This window comes from Myotis nattereri (genome assembly GCF_964212035.1).
Source record: "Myotis nattereri genome assembly, chromosome: 16".
NCBI classification, from domain to species: domain Eukaryota; kingdom Metazoa; phylum Chordata; class Mammalia; order Chiroptera; family Vespertilionidae; genus Myotis; species Myotis nattereri.
This window is the reverse complement of record NC_138091.1, coordinates 55639541-55658036: the sequence shown is the minus strand read 5'-3', so window position 1 is coordinate 55658036 and position 18496 is coordinate 55639541. Positions and strand designations below refer to the sequence as shown.

The 18496-nt window shown below is 69.0% G+C and overlaps 1 protein-coding gene across 1 annotated transcript; it reads left to right on the top strand.

Annotated features, from left to right (window-relative positions):
* The first annotated feature begins 5908 nt into the window (after positions 1-5908).
* NPTX1 (neuronal pentraxin 1) lies at positions 5909-14357 on the top strand. The gene is made up of 5 exons (XM_081109976.1): positions 5909-6413; positions 6674-6881; positions 8582-8826; positions 10061-10240; positions 10807-14357. The coding sequence occupies exons 1-5, from the start codon at positions 5967-5969 to the stop codon at positions 11026-11028; spliced, it is 1302 nt and encodes a 433-aa protein (XP_080966102.1). The 5' UTR covers positions 5909-5966; the 3' UTR covers positions 11029-14357.
* The last annotated feature ends 4139 nt before the right edge of the window (positions 14358-18496 follow it).

The following is an 18496-nucleotide window of genomic DNA, read 5'->3' as shown; positions in this document are numbered from 1 at the left end:
AGGACGGCTGTCCCCCGGTCCCAGCTCTCCCTCTGTCTTTGCGTCTGTCTCTCTCATTTTCTCAATCCCCCGTCGCCCCTACTCAGGACTCCTGTCCGCTCTCTAGCCACGCTGGTCGCAGAAAAGAGAAATATTTATAGATGCCGACTCCACACGGGTACCCTTTGGGGTATTCCCCCCTGCGCCCTTGTTCCCACCGTCACCGGGACAGCCTCCTAATGGCCTCCCTGCCTGCTCTGCTGCCCACGCTGGGCCACTCACCACTGACCTCCTACGTGGCCGCCTGCTCCCGCCCTCCTGCCCTGCTCCCCCCACCCCCCGTGCCTAGTGCAGCCTCACCCTTTGGTGTGACCTCCACGCCTACCCTCTGCTCTTCCCGTGCTCTGCCATCGCTGTTCTCAAAGCCTGGCTGCCTCAGGGCCTTTGCACGTGCGACCTTTGCTCACCGGGAACACCTCTTTGCCTAGACAGCTCCCCCTCCTGCTTCAGGGCTTGGCTTCAATGTCACTTCCTTGGAAGGGCTCCCTGATCCCCAGCCTCGGTCAGGAGCCTGCTGTGTGCTCCCCCAGACGGCCCTGAGTTAGCCGGGTCCCCCCAAATCAGGGCCTGAGGCTGGCTTACTGCGAAGTGGTCCAGGAGGGAAGGAGAATGCAAGGGTCGTTGACACGTTAAGCGCCCAGCCTGTTTTGTCTTCTGGATGGAAAGTCTAGTGTCCGTCACCGGTGACTGACTGGGCGCTTAATGTGTTAGCGGAGTTGGCTACTGCTGGGGACAACTGACTCCTACAGTGACCTCCCGCTGGGGCCACCAGCGCCCTCCGGGGACTCCCCAGCAGGCTGCACGCCAGGCTCCTGCCCGTCCTTCACGCCATCGGTCCAGGTCGCTCCGCGCACTGACCCCGCCATCTGGTGCGGTGAGTGTGCCCAGCCCCTGCAGGCCTGACCCCGAGCAGTGGCCACGGCAAGAGGTGAGGCCCAAGGTGATGGGTGTGCTCCCGCCTCAGCTCCCCACGCTGCCAGAACCCCTCGTTTGGATCGACATCCCTGAGTGAGGATGGGGACATGCCACCCCCTGTGCCCAGTGCCATCCTGGCCCATGGGCAGCTCTGAGTAAACCGTGGCGGCAGAAGCGAGAAATGAAGGCTCCCTTCTCGCCCGCTGGAAACAGGATGGCAGGCCGGGGAGGGTGGGGGCCTGGGGAGGGGGGGGGGACCAGGAGGTGGGGGCCTGGGAGGGGTGAGGGAGCGGGAGGGTCATGGAGCCACAGCAGCAGGGTCCTTCCCGGTGGCCAGCGGGTCCAGGCTGCTCGCAGGGGCCCTGTCAGCCCCGGAGGAGGTGGGGGTGGAAGGGCCTGGCTGGCTCTGACCAGCGTTTGTGCTCCTGCCGCCGCCCTGCCTCCCAGGAGCACCGGCCCAGCGCAGAGAGAGGGTGAGACAGGAAATGAAATCTCCCAGAGAGGCTCGGCCACCTCCCATGGGAGCCTCCTGCCTTCTCCTCCTGCCTTCCCTTCCCAGCACAGGACCCGCTGAGATTTCTCCCTTCCCCACCCCTGTCCAACCCTCCCCACCCCAGCCCACCCCACCCCACCCCACCCCACACAGGGGGTGTTTAAGGGGGGCCCGCTCCCAGGGTCTGAGAGGTTTGGACACTAAACCATCCACAGAGGGAGGTAGGAGGCCTGGCCCCAGCGACAGCCCTTCCCTCCTACCCTCACGCGGCGCCCTCCCCGGCCTCCCCCAGTCCCGCCAACAGCACATGATGTCACTGTCACAGCAGTAACCACCGCCATTGGCTGCGTCCTCTCTGCGCCAGGCCCCTGCTGCCCGCCTACCCCTCACCCAGGCCCCTGCTGCCCGCCTACCCCTCACCCAGGCCCCTGCTGCCCGCCCACCCCTCACCCAGGCCCCTGCTGCCCGCCCACCCCTCACCCAGGCCCCTGCTGCCCGCCTACCCCTCACCCAGGCCCCTGCTGCCCGCCTACCCCTCACCCAGGCCCACCCCTCACCCAGGCCCACCCCTCACCCAGGCCCACCCCTCACCCAGGCCCCTGCTGCCGGCCCACCCCTCACCCAGGCCCACCCCTCACCCAGATCTCACTGTGACTGTGGAGCTGGGGCCGCAGAGCTCACAGGCAGAGCCGCCATCCTCCCCGCCATGCCTGGCCCCCCGCCCCAGGACACCCCGCGCCTCATTGTGACACCGATATTGGGGTGGGCTGCCCCTCAGAGCTGACTGTGAAGCACTGTGACATCCCGCCCAGGACACCGCGGGTCATGCAGAGCCCGAGCTCTGGGCCCAGCCGGTGCCATCTTGGAGAAATCACGCAGCGTCCGCAGTCCCTGCCAGTGATTCAGAAAACCCTGAAAATGAAACACCAACTTTATAAACATTCGCTGGAAAGCACCTGCATCTCCTCTGTCAGGGGCGCCCTGGGGCCCAGGCCCAGGAAGTGCTCCCTGAGTGAATGAATGAATGAATGAACAAGCAGGAACTTGGAGGCCGGCCTCGCATTCCTGGAACAGGTCCTGCCGCTCAGGCCGAGGCACTGACACCCGAGGAGCCTCGATGGCCCCGCCTGTGAAATGGGTGCAGTGAAGCAGGCGAGCACCTGCCTCCCAGGTTCCCCGCACGATCAGGGAGCGCAGGTGTGGGGAACACCTGTCAGACACGGGTTCGAAGGAGCTGGTTCGCCTGCTCCCTGGTGCACTGGCAGCCCCCAAGGGCCCTGGTGTCAGCTCCCCAGCCCCCCATACCTCACCAGCACCCCGCGTCTCTGTCCACCAGGCTTCCCTGTGGCGGCGGCTCCCTTGGGAGGCAAGGCGCCCAGCTCTTCCCGCCGGAGGGAGTGAGGGCAGCAGCACAGCCCTGGGACCGTGGAACCCTGGCCGGTAAACACCATCTTCATCCCAAGCACCTCCAGGCTCGCTCGTCCATATTGCACGGCCTCTCCCGGCGCCTGGCAGATGTGACCGATGTGCAAGGACCCAGCGGCCGGTGCCCGCCCACCCACCAGCCGCGCCCGCAGCCTGAGGAGCTCTTTCCTGCTCAGGCGGACGCTCCAGGCCGCTCCGGCCTCGGCCTCAGCCCTGGAGCTGCACGGGCCGGGCACCACAGAGCCAGCCAGGCCCTGGCCGGGCAGCAGACTCAGGCACCTCCCTGGTGGGCTCCACCCTCGCCCGCTGGGTAAACACACTCCAGGGGCACTAAGTCCTGCCCCCCTTCACCCCACCGGTCACACTCCCCAGGCCCCTCCCTTCCCTGCACCAGCTTCCCAGGCTCCCTGAGGCCCTGGATTCCCTCATCCTGGTTGCTGAGCCGGCTGCGGCTGCGGCGACGGCTACATTTTCAGGAATTTCAAAAACTGATCGCTAAGCACAGCCTCATTAAAATGTAAATTATACAAACTGAGAAAGACGTGAACTCTACTAAGAATAAAGGGCTACATGCCCAGAACGCATGGCTTCCTGGTTACTTTATCACACGGCACCCGACCTCTGCTTTGGGGGCTGCTTACACCGACTGTGCCCTGGGGTGGGGATACCAGGTCCTGGAGAGGCGCCCATCTCTGCCCAGGCCCAGGCCCAGGCCCGCATTCACAGACACCCCCCCCCCCAGCCCCCCATGCGGTTCCGAGGCGCGGACCGGGCCAGGCTGGGCCACCCAAGCCCACAAACGAGGCTGCCCCTGCACCCGGACCTTCTGACCAGGAGGCTGGCCAGCGCGTTCCTCCTCTGAAGGTTTTGTTCGTTCCTCTCCCAGCACCCCCCCCCCCCCCCCCCGCCACCCCCAACACGGAGAAGGGAGAGGAGGACCCGCAAACACCAGGATGAGCCCCCGCCCGCCCGCAGGGCCCTGAGCCCAGGTACCAGGACAAGGTCCGACCCGCCCCACAGCGCCTCCTGGCGGGGAGGTCGGTCGCTGAGCCCAAGGGGCCGGGCCCCGGGCCGCTGTGTCCTCCCTTCTGGGCTCAACTCCTCCCTCCCAGGGACCCCGCCACCCTGGACACGACCCCAGGCCCCTCCTCCCCGCCTGGCCCCGCTCCCAGGCCCCTCTCCTGCGGGTAAAAGCGGGTCCCGCCGTGCGCGCGGCACCCCCGCCGCTCAGGACGCGAGGCTCCTGAGAGGGGTCCCGCTCCGTCCACGCAGCCTGCCCGGGCCCCACCGGGCTCCTCTCCGCGCCCGCGAGCTGTCTGCCTCTCGCCCTCCCTCTCTGCCGGCGACAGCCTCGCCCCAGGGCCTGGGGAAGGGCCTCCGACCGACAGACCGACCGACCGACCGACCGGGGCGTGGAGAGGACCCCGGTGTGTCTCTGGTTGGGAGTTGGAGACCGAAGCCGTCGCCGCTGCTCCCGGTGGGCCAGCCGGGCCGCGGGGGGTGGACGCCGGTGCCCGGGCCCAGGGCCCCTCCGGCTGGGAAGCAGAGGCCGCGGGGCGCGCGGGACGGGCAGGAGCCGCGCCAGGGGCAGCCCCAGCGCGGGGTGGGCTCCGGGCTGAGACGGGAAGAAACGAAGGGGCGCCCCCAGGGCGGGGATGGGAGGAGGGAGCGCGGAGCCCTGCTGCCTCCGTGACGCCTGCTCCTCCCCCACCTGCGCCGGCGCCGCCGAGCTGCGGGGTCCCTCGGAGGCCGCGGAAGGAGGGGCTGGGGGGGTGAGTGTCGGGGTGTCCGAGGGGCTGCTGGGCTGCGGCTCTCTCGGGTTTAGGGTTAGCGCCTCAGTGTCCTCCTCTGTGTAGTGGGCGCTCGGAAGGGGCTCTGGCCGCCCCGGGGGCCGGTGATTCGGAACCGGCGCCGGAACCCGAGAGGTATCACAGTCGAGCCCCGCAGAAAAGGCGGGAATGTGTGCGGGGGGGAGGGGTGAGTAGGGGTGACCGTGGCCGTCGTACGGAGCTCCGCAGCTGTGAGGTCCCCCGCTCCCCAGGCCCGGGACCCCTCCCCGAAGACCGTGGGCCGAGAAGCGGGGTGATCGGGGTGCGGGCGGGGGGCCCAGGAAGCCCGATACGCACCCGCGGGCACACACACGGGAGCGCAGAGCCGGGCAGGCCCGTGAGCGCGGGAGGAAGGGGCGCGGAGCGGGGCGCGGAGCGGGCCTCTCGGAAGCAGCGCGGTCCCGCCTCCCCTGGGGCCGGGGGAGCGTCAGCCCGGAGGCGCCGCTGCCCGGAATCGGAATCGAGCGGTCCGCTGGCCGGAAAGGCTCGGTCCGCCGGGGCCGCCGCCGAGAAGTCCCCGCCCGCCCGGCACAGGTGGGGGCGGTCCTCTCCGGAGACGTCGCGGGCCTCCCAGCGTCCGGGGCGGGGGGCGGAGTGCGCGGGGAGCGAGCAGTGTGTCACCGATCGGACATCTAAGGAACGGGGAGCGGCCCGCGCCCCCCCCCCCCCGCTCTGGACTCGGCAGCTCAGCGAGGCTCCGCTCGGCCGTGCCCCCACCGGCACGCGGTGCCCACCGCCTGAGTCCCCGGGGGCCGGCCCCCACGCCCCCGGCCCCAGCCCCGCAGGTGCTCGGGCGGCCGAGCGAGTAGAACAGAAACCTGTCTCGGGGCCCGCGGTGGCCTCCCCGCCCCAGCCCCGTGGGAGGTCGGAGGCATCACGCAGGTGGCCTCCTGGAGTCCGGGGCCTGGCCCCCCCCCCGCCCCCCACGCTCTGAGCTTTCGGGGAAGCGGCGCGGGCCGGGCGGGGGCGGGGGGGCGGGGAAGGGCCCTGGAGCAGGCGGCCCCCCGTGCGCGGCGGCGACCCCCGCAGCTCCGGGGCCCGGGCGCAATTAAAGCGGAATTCCTCCCCCGCTGACGTCGGCGGCGCGCGGCCCCTCCCGCGGCGGCATAAAAGGCGCGGGCTCCGCAGCGCAGGCGGCAGTGGGGGCCGGACAGCGCCTCGGTGCGGAGGAGCCGGAGCCGGAGCGCGGCCGCCGCGGAGCCCCAGCCGCCGACCGAGCCGAGAGCCGAGAGCCGAGCCGCCCGCGCCGGGCCCGCGCCGCAGCCATGCCGGCCGCCCGCGCCGCGCGCACCTGTGCGCTGCTCGCCCTCTGCCTGCTGGGCGGCGCGGCCCAGGACTTCGGGCCCACGCGCTTCATCTGCACCTCGGTGCCCGCGGACGCCGACATGTGCGGCGCGGCCGTGGCGGCGGGCGGCGCGGAGGAGCTGCGGGGCAGCGTGCTGCAGCTCCGCGAGACCGTGCTGCAGCAGAAGGAGACCATCCTCAGCCAGAAGGAGACCATCCGCGAGCTGACGGCCAAGCTGGGCCGCTGCGAGAGCCAGAGCACCCTGGACGCCGGCGCCGGCGAGGCCCGGCCGGGCGGCGGCCGCAAGCAGCCCGCGGCGGGCAAGCACACGCTGGGCGACCCGGTCCGGACCGCGCAGGCCGCCGAGACGCTCAGCCAACTCGGGCAAACTTTGCAATCGCTCAAAACCCGCCTGGAGAACCTCGAGGTCCGCGCGCGCCACGGTTCCCCCTCCGGCGCGCGCGCCCCTCTGCCCTCGCCCACCCCGCTCCCGACCCGGCCGGACCCCCCCGCCCCCGCCTGGCGCGGCGCTGCTGCCCGGGCTGGGCCGCCCCGAGCTCGCGAGGCCCCGCGCCTGGCCACTCGCCCGAGCTCCCCGCCAGGCCGCCCCCGCAGTCGCCCCGAGGGGACCGCGCTGGAGGCTCCCGGCCGGTCCCCGCTGTAACCTGTGGCCCCCTCGCCCCGCAGCAGTACAGCCGGCTCAACTCCTCCAGCCAGACCAACAGCCTCAAGGACCTGCTGCAGAGCAAGATCGACGACCTGGAGAGGCAGGTGCTGTCCAGGGTGAACTCGCTCGAGGAGGGCAAGGGCGGCCCCAAGAACGACACGGAGGAGAGGGCCAAGATCGAGAGCGCCCTGACCTCGCTGCACCAGCGCATCAGCGAGCTGGAGAAAGGTAGCTGCCCCCTGGCTCCCCGCCCCCCAGTGCCTCCCCGAATCCTGCACAGGGTTTGGGGCACCCAGGGGGGTGTTCCGGGGAGGGGGCGGGGGCCCTGAGCTCTGGCTATGCCTGTGGAAGGGAAGCAGAGAGGGGAAGGGATCGCCTGGGGCCTCGTGCCCCGCTGCACACACACACACACACACACACACACTCGCAGGATCTTCCCGAGCCTGGTTTGTTGAATCTTCAGTAACTTCACCCTGTGGCCTGGTCAGCCAGGCCCTCCCGGGAAGGAAGCCTGGCTGGGAGGGCGAAGGCGGGGGGGGGCATCTCCGCTGCTCGGGCTGGACCTGGTCTTCCCCGTCCCCACAGACCCAAACAGGTCTCCTCCCAGCCCCCCTGCCCCTCCCCTTTCCTGGGGACCCCCCCCCGGATTTGATCTTCCCTGTGGAGTGCCCCAAAGCCTGGCATCTTGCATCCCCTGCCGTTCCCCGGTCCCCAACTCCGAGGGGCCCCATGGCACCGCGGGGCACACGGATGAGCTTGGCGGCTTAGCCTTGAAGTCGCAGAAATCAAACAAGGTTGTAAAGGGGGGGGGGGCGCCTGGGCTCAGAGCAGAACCACGTGACCCTTCTCAGACTGCAAAGTGTGCGGATGGATTTAAACAGTGCCATCTTAAGGCACCTTACATAACTGAAAAACAGCTCGGGAGGGGTGGGGGAGGGGGAGGAGGGGAGGGTGGGGGCATGAAAACAATCCCCCCACCCCACCCCCAGAGAGGCCCCCAGGGCAGGCGACTGGGCCTGAGACCGTGTGGGCAGCACCCAAGGAGCCAGGCCTGCCCTGTTCCCTGGCACCTGGCTCAGAGGGCTGCCAGGAGCTGGCCCAGCAGGCCGCCTTCTAGAAACAATCCCCGGCCTGGGCCGGCTCAGTGCTGGGCTCCCCCAGGCCTGGGGCACACTCCGGCCGGTGGGCCTGTGTGTTCCCGCCCCGGGCCGGCGCCCCTGCCCGCTGCTGGTGGGCATGTCAGGCACACGGCGCACAGGCCGCAGCCACCTTGCTGCGTGGGTGGGGAGGGGGCAGGCACGTTCCCTGGAGACATCCCGACAGGCGGGAGCTGGTGGCCGAGTGTGAGGGGCGGCTGCGGCCGGGAGCCTGAGTTTCCAGGAGACACGGGAAGCTCACCCGTGCGTGGGCGAGGGTGACAGCCTCCACGCAGTCGCCTCGGCGGCCCCTGGCTGCAGGGCCCCAGCTCCCCGCTGCTCTGCCCTCTCGGGGCTCCAGGCAGCAGCTGGGGTGGCCTGGGAGCCGGTGGTCCTCGGGGCTAGTGGGCTGGTCGAGGGAGGAGTGACCGGGAGCAGCAGCTGCAGCCTGGAGGGCGTGTGCCGGGCGCTGGGCCTGGCCGGCTCGGTGGGGACCCAGGAGAAAAGCCCGTTTCTGGGCTCGTCAGCAGCCTGCAGCCTGCATTCAGGTCGGGCCCGGAGGGGCTGCTGGCCTCTTTCCTCGGGGCCACACCTTGGAGGGCCACCCCCTCCCCAGGCCCCCGCAGCCCAGGTACAGGCTCCCCCACCCCAGCCGCCCCGGGGCTGGGACCTGGGCCAGCTCCCCTGCTCAGGCCCCGCGCTCTGGGACAGGCCTCTGCCCCCCGCCCCCGCCCCCGGCCTCCGTCCAGCGCTCCCCGGGGTGCAGGCGTCAGGACTGTCCGTCCTCCCCAGGCCAGAAGGACAGCCGCCCCGGGGACAAGTTCCAGCTCACGTTCCCGCTGCGGACCAACTACATGTACGCCAAGGTGAAGAGGAGCCTGCCCGAGATGTACGCCTTCACCGTGTGCATGTGGCTCAAGTCCAGCGCCGCGCCCGGCGTGGGCACGCCCTTCTCCTACGCCGTGCCCGGCCAGGCCAACGAGCTGGTCCTCATCGAGTGGGGCAGCAACCCCATGGAGATCCTCATCAACGACAAGGTGGGCGCCGGGGCTGTGGGCGCCGGGCCGTCAGAGGCAGGGGCGGCTCGGCCCCAGGTGCTGCTCTGGCCCCGGGGGCGGGCCTGCCAGGCAGGGCCGAGGGAGGGGAGGGAAAGACCAGGAAGCCCTGGCCGGTGTGGCTCAGGGATAGAGTGTCGGCCTGCGGACTGAAGGGTCCTGGGTTCGATTCCGGTCAAGGGCACATACCTCGGTTGCAGGTTCCCTGGCCCTGGTTGGGGTGCATGCGGGAGGCAACCGATTGATGTGTCTCTCTCACATCGATGTCTCTCCCTCTCCCGTCCACCTTCTCTAAAAAAAATCAATGGAAAAACATCCTTGGGTGAGGATTAACACACACACACACACACACACACACACACACACGCACACAGACCAGGGAGAAGGGAGGGGCACCCTTTCCTGGCTCCACGAACGGGGTGAAGCTGGAACCTCCCCAGACAGATAGCGAAGGAGATGGGGGGCCCTCCTTCCCACAGATCAGTCCCTGACTCCTCCCTGCTTCAGGGAGCATCCATGCTCTGGGGAGGGGGGTGCCCCTAGAAATTCCTCCTGAGTCCACACCCATCTGCTTAGCCCCGACCCCGTGGGGGGCAGCCTGTCCCTCCGGGAGCCTCCCCACCTCGGCCTCCGTACCCGCGGGTCAGCTGCCAGCGGTCACACGCCCCAGCTTCTCTGCCGTGTTGGTGGCAACTGTCTGAAACCCAGGCTGGAAATGGGGTGCCCAGCCCTCGGGGCCGTGCCTTTCTGGGCCCCATTTCCCCTTGGGTGTGCGGCACCACCCACCTCGCGGGTGCCTGAAACTCCGGCCGGAGCTGCACAGGCGGCTGCCCTCTGCCCTGGCGTCTCAGATGCTCTGCCAGGCCGGGCGGGTGCCGAGCAGAGGGCTGGCGGCAAGGCCCGGGGAGCGATGCGGGGGGCTCTCCCTCAGGGCTTGTAGTGTAGGCTCGGCCGGGGGGGGGGGCGGGGGGCTCTCCCTCAGGGCCTGTTGTGTAGGCTCGGCGGGGGGGGGGGGGCGGGGGGAGGGAGGAGGTTGTGATTCGGATGGACCTCGGGCCCCGATGGGTCACAGCCCCTCTGCCGCGCCTCGACCCCCCCACGCACGGGCGGCAGGTGGCAGAGCGGCCGTGGTCCTGTGACCCACCTTCAAGTGCGACGGGAGCCGTCACAGGACTCACCTGAGCCCGTGTGTCACGCGCGTCCTTCTCCGTCCCAGGTGGCCAAGCTGCCCTTCGTCATCAACGACGGGAAGTGGCACCACATCTGCGTCACCTGGACCACCCGGGACGGGGTCTGGGAGGCCTACCAGGACGGCACCCAGGGCGGCAACGGCGAGAACCTGGCGCCCTATCACCCCATCAAGCCCCAAGGCGTGCTGGTGCTGGGCCAGGAGCAGGTACTGGCCGGGGCAGCACGGGGCGCCCAGATCCACAGGCCAGGCAGGGGAGGGGGGAGGGGGGAGGAGGAGGCGAGCTGCAGAGGGAGGTGAGTTATGCAGCAGTTTGGGGGGCGCTGACTGAGTGGGCGTGGGTCTCGGCCTGGCTGGGGAGGCCACTCCTGCTCCGCGTGCACAGTTCGCGCCCCGGGAGGGTGTGTCGCCATCGGCGCCTGGAGGGCAGTGGCGGCAGCAGAGCCAGGCCTTCCTGTCTCCAGAGCCTGTTCCCGTTGGCGATGGGGCCGGCAAAGTGGCCCCCAAGTCCCTGGACTAGAAGTAGGGGATGCGAGGGTGCGGCCGAGACCCGGCTCATGGCTGCCCGCTGACCCCTGCCCTGCTGAGCTACCGGCCGCGGGAGAGAGCCGCTCCGCCTCGGGCACAGGGGCCGGCAGCACCCCTTTCCCAGGCTCCCTGTGGGGGACAGTGTGAAGACCCAGAGACCGGACGGGACCGTGAGCCCCAGGTGGGGAGGCTCGGCCCCGCCCCCCCCTCACCCCCCCACCCTCACCCTCCGCGTTTCTCCGAAGGACACGCTGGGCGGTGGGTTTGATGCCACCCAGGCGTTCGTGGGCGAGCTGGCGCACTTCAACATCTGGGACCGCAAGCTGACCCCCGGCGAGGTGTACAACCTGGCCACCTGCAGCTCCAAGGCCCTCGCCGGCAACGTCATCGCCTGGGCCGAGCCCCACATCGAGATCTTCGGGGGCGCCACCAAGTGGACATTCGAGGCCTGTCGCCAGGTCAACTGAAGCCCCGCCCCGCCCGCCCCTCCTCTGCTTGTGCCGCGACGACTGTCCTGTCTCCCTCCCCAGGAATGACTCCAGGCCATTGCCCTCGCGTGTGCGTGCACACACACACACGCACACACACACACGCACACACACGTCACACGCGCACACACACCGCCGCGTTTCGCAGCCCGGCTTCCCGTCCCGAGGACGCCCGTTCCCCAGGAGGCCCCAGGCCGGTGACGCAGGCGACACTCTGAGCCATGCAGTAGGTGAGAGGCTGCGTGTGCGTGTGTGTGCGTGTGTGCGCGCGCCTGTGCCTGCGTCGATGAGTGCGAGTCTCCAGGGAGGCTCTTCTTTCAGAACGAGGTGTTTCATTTCCTCCTGCGTGGCGCCCGGAAGCCATGGGCCGCGGCTCCGCGTGTCGCATTTGTCTTTGTTTGCGGAGCCTGTTCGCGCTGCCGCCCTCTCGATAGCGTGAATGACGGCGGGGCCTGTCCGGGGGGGTTACCCTGGGGTGGAGCCAGTTCTCTCGGAGGCTGAAGGCAGGAGTGGGAGGGGGGTCCTGCCTCGGGCATCGTGGGGGCGGGCTCCCGCCTCCCTTTCAGCCGCCTGAGAGAGGCGTGCTCCCCCCACCCCCCTTCTGCCTCTGGTGATAGACAAGCAGAGCCTTCAGGGGGCGGCTGAGAGGGACACCCACCCCCTGATTAGGACCCGGCCATGCAGGGCCACCCACAGCCATACTCCTCCCCGCTCAGGGCCCAGGGAGGGCTCTGCGAGTCCTGGGGGGACGGGGCGGGGGCGGGGAGGCAGACATGGCCAGGCCCGCCCTGACATGGCCCCGCCCACTCCCCCGTGCAGGGCTCCAGGCTGGGATGTCCCCAGCTGGTGACACTGAGACCCAACCCTGTTCAACCGCGTTTCTTCCCCGTGAAAAGCCATCCTGCACATTCCTTCTAGTCCTGCGGGGAGGCGTGTGCGTGCGTGTGTGTGCGCTGTGTGCACGTGTGTTGTGTGCGTGTGTGTTGTGCGCGCGCATTAAGTGAGAGCGCGCTCAGATGGAGTGTGCCCAGGGTGGGGGGGCTCCCTGCCTTTTGCAGCATCTGGGGGTCGCACGCCCCGAGGGCACCTGGACTCAAAACGGCAAATGGCCAGCATGTCTTTCTGGACCCCTGCCCCCTGCCCGGCTCCCCTGCAGCCGCAGACCTCCCTTCCGGGGCGCAGGGGTCCCCCGTCCCGTCCCCTAGGGGCGCCTGTCCCCCTAAGGCAGGCCCGTCCTGTGTCGGAACCCAGTGCACCTGTGTGTCCGTGTTGGTGTCTGTGCGCGTGTCCACGTGGGCGTCTGCACGGTGCCCGCTGCCGGCCCACAATGCCTCGCTCTCGTGCAGAGGCCGTGTCTAGGCTGCGCCCCGCGGCTCAGCAGTGGCTGCTTCTGACCCTTGTGCTTCGTCCGGGCCGTAGGCCTCGGCACCTGGGGGTCTGCGGGGCCCCCTCTGCTTGCATGTCCCTCGGGGTGGCGCGTCCCCGGCCCCCTCAGTCCCGTGTGGTCCCCTGTCTGCATGGACTTCTCCAGTCCTGTGTTCTGTGCCGAGTGCCACCCATTGTACCGTGACCATCCATGTAGCTCTGAGAACGGCTGCGGAAGCCAGCGAGGGCGCCGGGGGAGGCGCGGGGAGGTCCGCGGGCCTCTCCCCCTCCCCGCTCCCCAACACCGAGCGAGCGGTATCCCCTGTAGGAAGAGAACAGGCCTAGAGCACCCCCCGGAGAGCGTGAGCTTGGAAGCACCCCTAGACCAGACCGCCCCTCCCCTCGGCCACCGGGAGCGGCTGCGAGGCCAGGCCCAGGCGCGGTGCTCTCGGGCAGCGCCCCCACCCGCCCCTGCCAGGCCCGGGACCCAGACCCCAGACCCCAGACCGCCTGCCCAGCGGGCGCGGTGGGAGCTGTCCGTTCAGGACCACAAGCCATCCTCTGCCCTCACCCCGACGGGCAGAGCATCCCAGACGCTACAGACGCGACGTCTGTGTCCACCTCCGACCCTTCCCCCGCCCGCCCCTCCCCTGACGCCCCCGCGGTGCCAGGGGCCCCAGCTGACATTTAGCTCCCTCCCCGCCCCTCCCCGGAGCCTGTGCAAGCCCCTCGACGCCCTCACTGTGTTAACACTTGGCCCTGGGCCGCCCTGAGAGGGGCTGACACAGCCACAGACCTAACCCGCTAGTTCCCATCCCCTCCGTAATCGGACGGACGCCCCTCGCACTGACACCCACGCCTTTCTCAGGTAAGCCATTTTATAAACACGGAGATAGACGCACTGTGGGGGCGCCCAGTCCCACGCCCCGCGCCCCAGGCGGGAGCGCCGCCCGCAGGCTCTCCCTCCGGGTGGGGGCCTGAGATCCCACTTGAATCGTAAGCCTTCTTGCTTTTGATAACACGGTATTCTTTCTCTTACTGTAGAAGACAAAGTTTATTACCAAAACAAGAGTATTTTTATGAAAGAAAAGGACAAACCCAGAAATCCACTCTATCTTCCCCGGCCAATACCTTCAGGCTCCGCCGCCACGCTGGGCTGAGAGCGCGTAGTTGGGAGAAAGACACGTTTTGTACGCTTTTCTTCTTTGCTTTTGTAGACCCCCCCCCCCCAATTCCTTCCTCAGACGCAAAGATCCCTTTGTCACCAGCCCTGGGCCTGGGACCAAGGGGGTGTCTCGTGGGCAGCGGAGGGGAGAGAGGCTGACGCGAGGTTCGCGGCCACCCCGGTGAGCTTGGGGGCGCGTGGGGACCGGGATGTGAACGGGCCAGGCCTGGGGCTCAGAGTGGACGTGTCGGGTGGACCGAGTTGAGGCCTCGAGGAACGAGGGTTGTGTGTGGTTGGCGGGAAGGGGAAGGGATCCCGTGACCTCGCGGCGGCCAGGCCGTGGCTGGAAGCGGGGGCGTGTGGAGCCACCTCTTGCGTCGCGGTGTGTGACCGAGGCAGCCCTCGGCGGGCCCCGTGCAGCTCGGAAGGGAACAGGCGTGGAGGAGAGAGCCCGGTACTCACGCTCCCGACCGCGTCTGATTTGCCAAAACAAAACCCCTGACGACACAGCAAGCCCCCAGCTGCCGCTGCCGTGTACATACTGTAGCATATGGGAGAGATCGGTGTACCCCACTTTTTCATTATTTGCCAACCAAAGCTGAACATTTTCATACGACTCGCAGCCCTGGCCCCGCCGCGGGGCCACCCCAGGACCGCCACCTCCCCTCGCGACCGGGAAACGCACCATTTTTACTGGTCTCCCTGCTTCCTCTCCTTTTCTTGCTGAAACATGAATTGTCGAGTTTATTTTTACACAGTAAAGAGTGAGAAAGACTGGTCTCCTTGCAATGTCTGCACCTCCACCCGCCGGACACCTCAGGGGACCACCCAGGGGACCCTCGCCCGCTTTCCCAGGTGTGGGACATTGGGGGAGGGACGGGCCTCCGGCCGCAGGTGCAGCTGTCGGAACAGAGAGGCACAGGGATTGATCCCCATCCCCCGCACGCACGCTCACCTGTGGGCACGCACACTCACACCCAAGCACACTCACACCTGCCCACGCACACACGTGGACATGCACACTCACACCCAAGCACACTCGCACCCGCCTGCGCACACACGTGGACACGCACACTCACACCCAAGCACACTCACACCCGCCCGCGCACACTCATGCTCACACACATGTGGACGTGCACACACACTCGTGCACACTCATGCACACACCCGCCCACGCAGTCATGCGTGCACACACACATGTGCACACACATACACACACACACACCCGTGCACGCGCACACACCTGCACACACTCACACGTGGACATGCGCACTGGTTCGGGAAGGCACTGAGACCCTGCTGCACAGTCCTCCGGGCGTCTGGACACCGCCCTGACCTGGGCCCTCGGCGCTGAGGCCCCAGAGCCCTGGGAGCCGGAGGCCTGGCTGGCGGGGGATCTTCCGAGGTGGGGCCCTGGGACGTGGCTGCAGCGCGGCCTCCAGGGATCTGGGCCGGCAGCTTGCAAGGCCCCCGGAGGCCAGGCCCCGGCTCCCCGACTCCCCCCGTCTCCCCCCGGGGCCCGGCCCTCAGCCTCCTGGTCTCTCCGGGCTGTGGGAGCTCAGTGCCCCCAGAAACCGGAGGGGAGTGGGGGCGGGGGCGTGGCCGAGGCTCCAGAACCCTGTGGAAGGTTCCCGCTCAGAGCTCAGCTTCCTCACCGGCCGGCCGAAGCCGTGGGAAGATGCTGGAGGGCTCCCCCGCGGGCCCGGCAGCAGGGGCCCTGGGGTGTCGGCAGGGGGCGCTGTGGGCCCCCCGCAGATCCCTCCGCCAGGGCAGCCCTTGGACCGCACGCACTTCTCATTTCTCATCGTCACCCAACTGCCCCGGAAGTTTCTCCGCCGCCATCGCCTCGGGGCATGGGGGCTGCACCTCGAGGTCAGGGCCCCAGAGCCCCGCCCGCCCCTGGCTTCCTCTGCGAGCCGGTGCCCTCGGGACCGGACGGACGGACAGAGGGACGGCCTGCACTTTCAGCACCTCCCGCTTGGGGGGCGGGCGGAGAGGGGGTTAGGGAACCGAAAGCCACAACCGAGCCCTTGGAAACCTCCTTTCCGCCTCCCTCCCCCTCCCTCCCCCCTCCCTCCCTCCCCCTCCCTCCTCCCCTTCCCCCTCCCTCCCCCCCTTCCCCTCCCTCCCCCCCTTCCCCTCCCTCCCCTTCCCTCCCCCTCCCTCCCCTTCCCTCCCCTTCCCTCCCCCTCCCTCCCCTTCCCTCCCCCTCCCTCCCCTCCCCCTCCCTCCCCCTCCCTCCTCCCCTACCCCTCCCTCCCCTTCCCTCCCCTTCCCTCCCCCTCCCTCCCCTTCCCTCCCCTTCCCTCCCCCTTCCCTCCCTCTTGGGGACACATTTCGGAGCCAGCCCCCGGGCCCAGTGCCGTCCCGCCGGCTCCGGGTGTGGAACCGTGAAGGCACATGGCGGGGCGGAGCGGGCGGGCCTCCAGCTTAAGACGGTGCCAGGGAAGCCGCGGGTCCCCTGCTGCGCGCTGTGCTTCTGATCCGGGCCGGCGGCGGCCATCTGCTAGGTGGGCAGAGGCTCGTGTTCGGTGCAGAACTGGCTGCGAGGGGAGCCAGCCGGCGAGGAGCTGCCCGAGGCGCAGGGCGGGGCCAGGCTCCGGGCCTTTCCTAAAGTGTAGGGGCCTTTGCACTGCACCCCTTTACAGCTTCACTGAGGTACAATGAACGACCATACAATCCGCCCACTTAAAGTGTACGGTCGCCCGGCCAGTGTGGCTCAGTGGTTGAGCATCGACCTAGGAACCAGGCGGTCAGGGCACACGCCCGGGTCGTGGGCTGGATCCCCCAGGGTGGGGCGTGCAGGAGGCAGCCGATCAGTGATTCATTGATGTCTCTCTCTCTCCCTCTCCCTTCCTCTCTGAAATCAATAAAGATATATTTAAAACAAAGTATACAATTCAATGGCTTTGGAATATTTTATTACTGATTTTTAAAAATTGTGGTAAATACATAGTATTTAGCCTTTTAATGTTTTTAAGTGCGCGGTTCAGTGTTGCCCAACCACAGACTCTGTCCCCAAAGCTCGCTCAGGGCTCCAAGCAGACACTGTCCCCACTGAACACCCACCCCCACCCCCACCCCCACCCCCCGCCTCCGATCGCCCGCCCGCCCTGTGCACCCGGCTGGTGCAGGCCCGCGTGTCCCTGGGATCACGGGGACGTCCCCTTGTGACGGCTTCCTTCACGGAGCACCGCGTCCGCGGGCCCATCCACACGGCAGCGGGCGGCGCCCTTCCTTCTGACGCCGGGGAGCCGCCCTCCCCATGGACAGGCCACACCTGCGTATCCATCACCTGCGGGCGGACTGGGCTGACGCGCCTTTCCGTGCGAACGCTGCCGCTGGGGACATGGGCGGCCACGTGTGTTCCAGTCCTGGCTCTCCGTTCCCTTGGACCCACGCACAGAGGTGGAATCGCATGGCAATTCTGTGTTTAGCTTCTGCATTGATGGATTGATTTCAGAGAGAGCCATGGGTGTGTGGGCCTCCTTATGCAGACAGCCACCGGGCACTTCTTGTACGCGCCCGACCAGGGATCAAACCCGCAACCCTGGCGGATGGGGACGAAGCCCTCACCGACCGGGCTCCCGGCGGGCTCCAGGCTCAGCCTGGTGAGGCGCGAACCACCAAATGGCCGCCTGTCGTGGCTGCAGCGTCTGTCGTTCCACGGCCAAGTCCTGGGCTCTGCCTTCCCGCCGACGCGGGCCTTTCTGCCGTTTCATTTCGCGGCGGGTGCCAGCCAGTGGGTGCGGGGCGGGTCTCCCTGTGGCCTGAGTGGCATCTCCCCGTGGCTGTGAGTGCGGGGTGGTCGCGTGCTGACGGGTCGCTGTGTGTCTGCGTGGAGACCTGGCTCGTCCACTCCTTCGCCCGTTGAAAGCGGTGCTGGCAGCTGGGTGGCAGGCGCTCTTATGCGCCCGGGGTGAGTCCCTACGGGTGGGCCACCGGCCTCTGCCCGCCTGTCTCCTCACCCCCGAGGGTGCCCGCTGGGGTTCAAGGGCATTGAGTCTCGACGAGCCAGCTGATCCGGTTCTCTCTCCGCCTGTGCGTCGGTGTCACCTCCAGAAGCAGTTTGCTGACCGACCTCCACGCCTCGCCGGGCACCCCACCCCGTGGACGGTCTGCGTGTCACTCCGAGGCCGCTCGTGCCAGCCACGCGCAGCCTCACCGGAGCTGCGGGCAGGGCCGGCCTCCCCCCCACCGAGGCCCCCCTGGCTTCACGCTCTGGCTCTGGGCCTGGCGCCGCGGAGGTTCTGTTCTCGAAGAACCCAGGCTGTCGGCGCAGATGCTGAGAGAGGAAACACCGACTGCTGCCGCCCGGACCAGCTTGGCGGGGCGAGGAGAAGCGGGGGGCGGGGCGAGGAGAAGCGGGGGGGGGGGGGGGGGCGGGGGGCGGGGCGAGGAGAAGCGGGGGGGCGGGGGGCGGGGGGTGGGGCGAGGAGAAGCCGGGGGCGAGGAGAAGCGGGGGGGGGGCCCCCCCCCGAGAAGCGGGGGGCGGGGCGAGGAGAAGGGGGGCGGGGCGAGGAGAAGGGGGCGGGGCGAGGAGAAGCCGGGGGCGAGGAGAAGCGGGGGGCGGGGCGAGGAGAAGCGGGGTGGGGCGAGGAGAAGGGGGGGCGGGGGGTGGGGCGAGGAGAAGCGGGGGGCGGGGCGAGGAGAAGGGGGGCAGGGGGCCGGGGGGGGGGGGCGAGGAGAAGCGGGGGGGGGGGGGGCTGAGCCAGGAGAAGCGGGGGGCGGGGCGAGGAGAAGCGGGGGGGGGGGGCGGGGGGCGAGGAGAAGGGGGGGCGGGGGGGGGCAGGGGGGCTTCCGAGGGCCAGGAAGTGGCTGCGGGTCCAGGGGTGGGGGGTCCGGCAGGGAGGAGCGGGCGAGGGGAGGGGAACGGGGAGCTGAACTTCCTGCGCGGTGGGACTGGGGTTTTCACAG

Excerpts from the sequence above, each read along its gene's own strand:
- NPTX1 (XM_081109976.1), top strand. The coding sequence starts at position 5,967 with ATGCCGGCCGCCCGCGCCGCGCGCACCTGTGCGCTGCTCGCCCTCTGC. Across the intron at positions 8,827-10,060 it reads AGATCCTCATCAACGACAAG|GTGGCCAAGCTGCCCTTCGT; the intron begins GTGGGCGCCGGG and ends TCTCCGTCCCAG. Across the intron at positions 10,241-10,806 it reads TGGTGCTGGGCCAGGAGCAG|GACACGCTGGGCGGTGGGTT; the intron begins GTACTGGCCGGG and ends GTTTCTCCGAAG.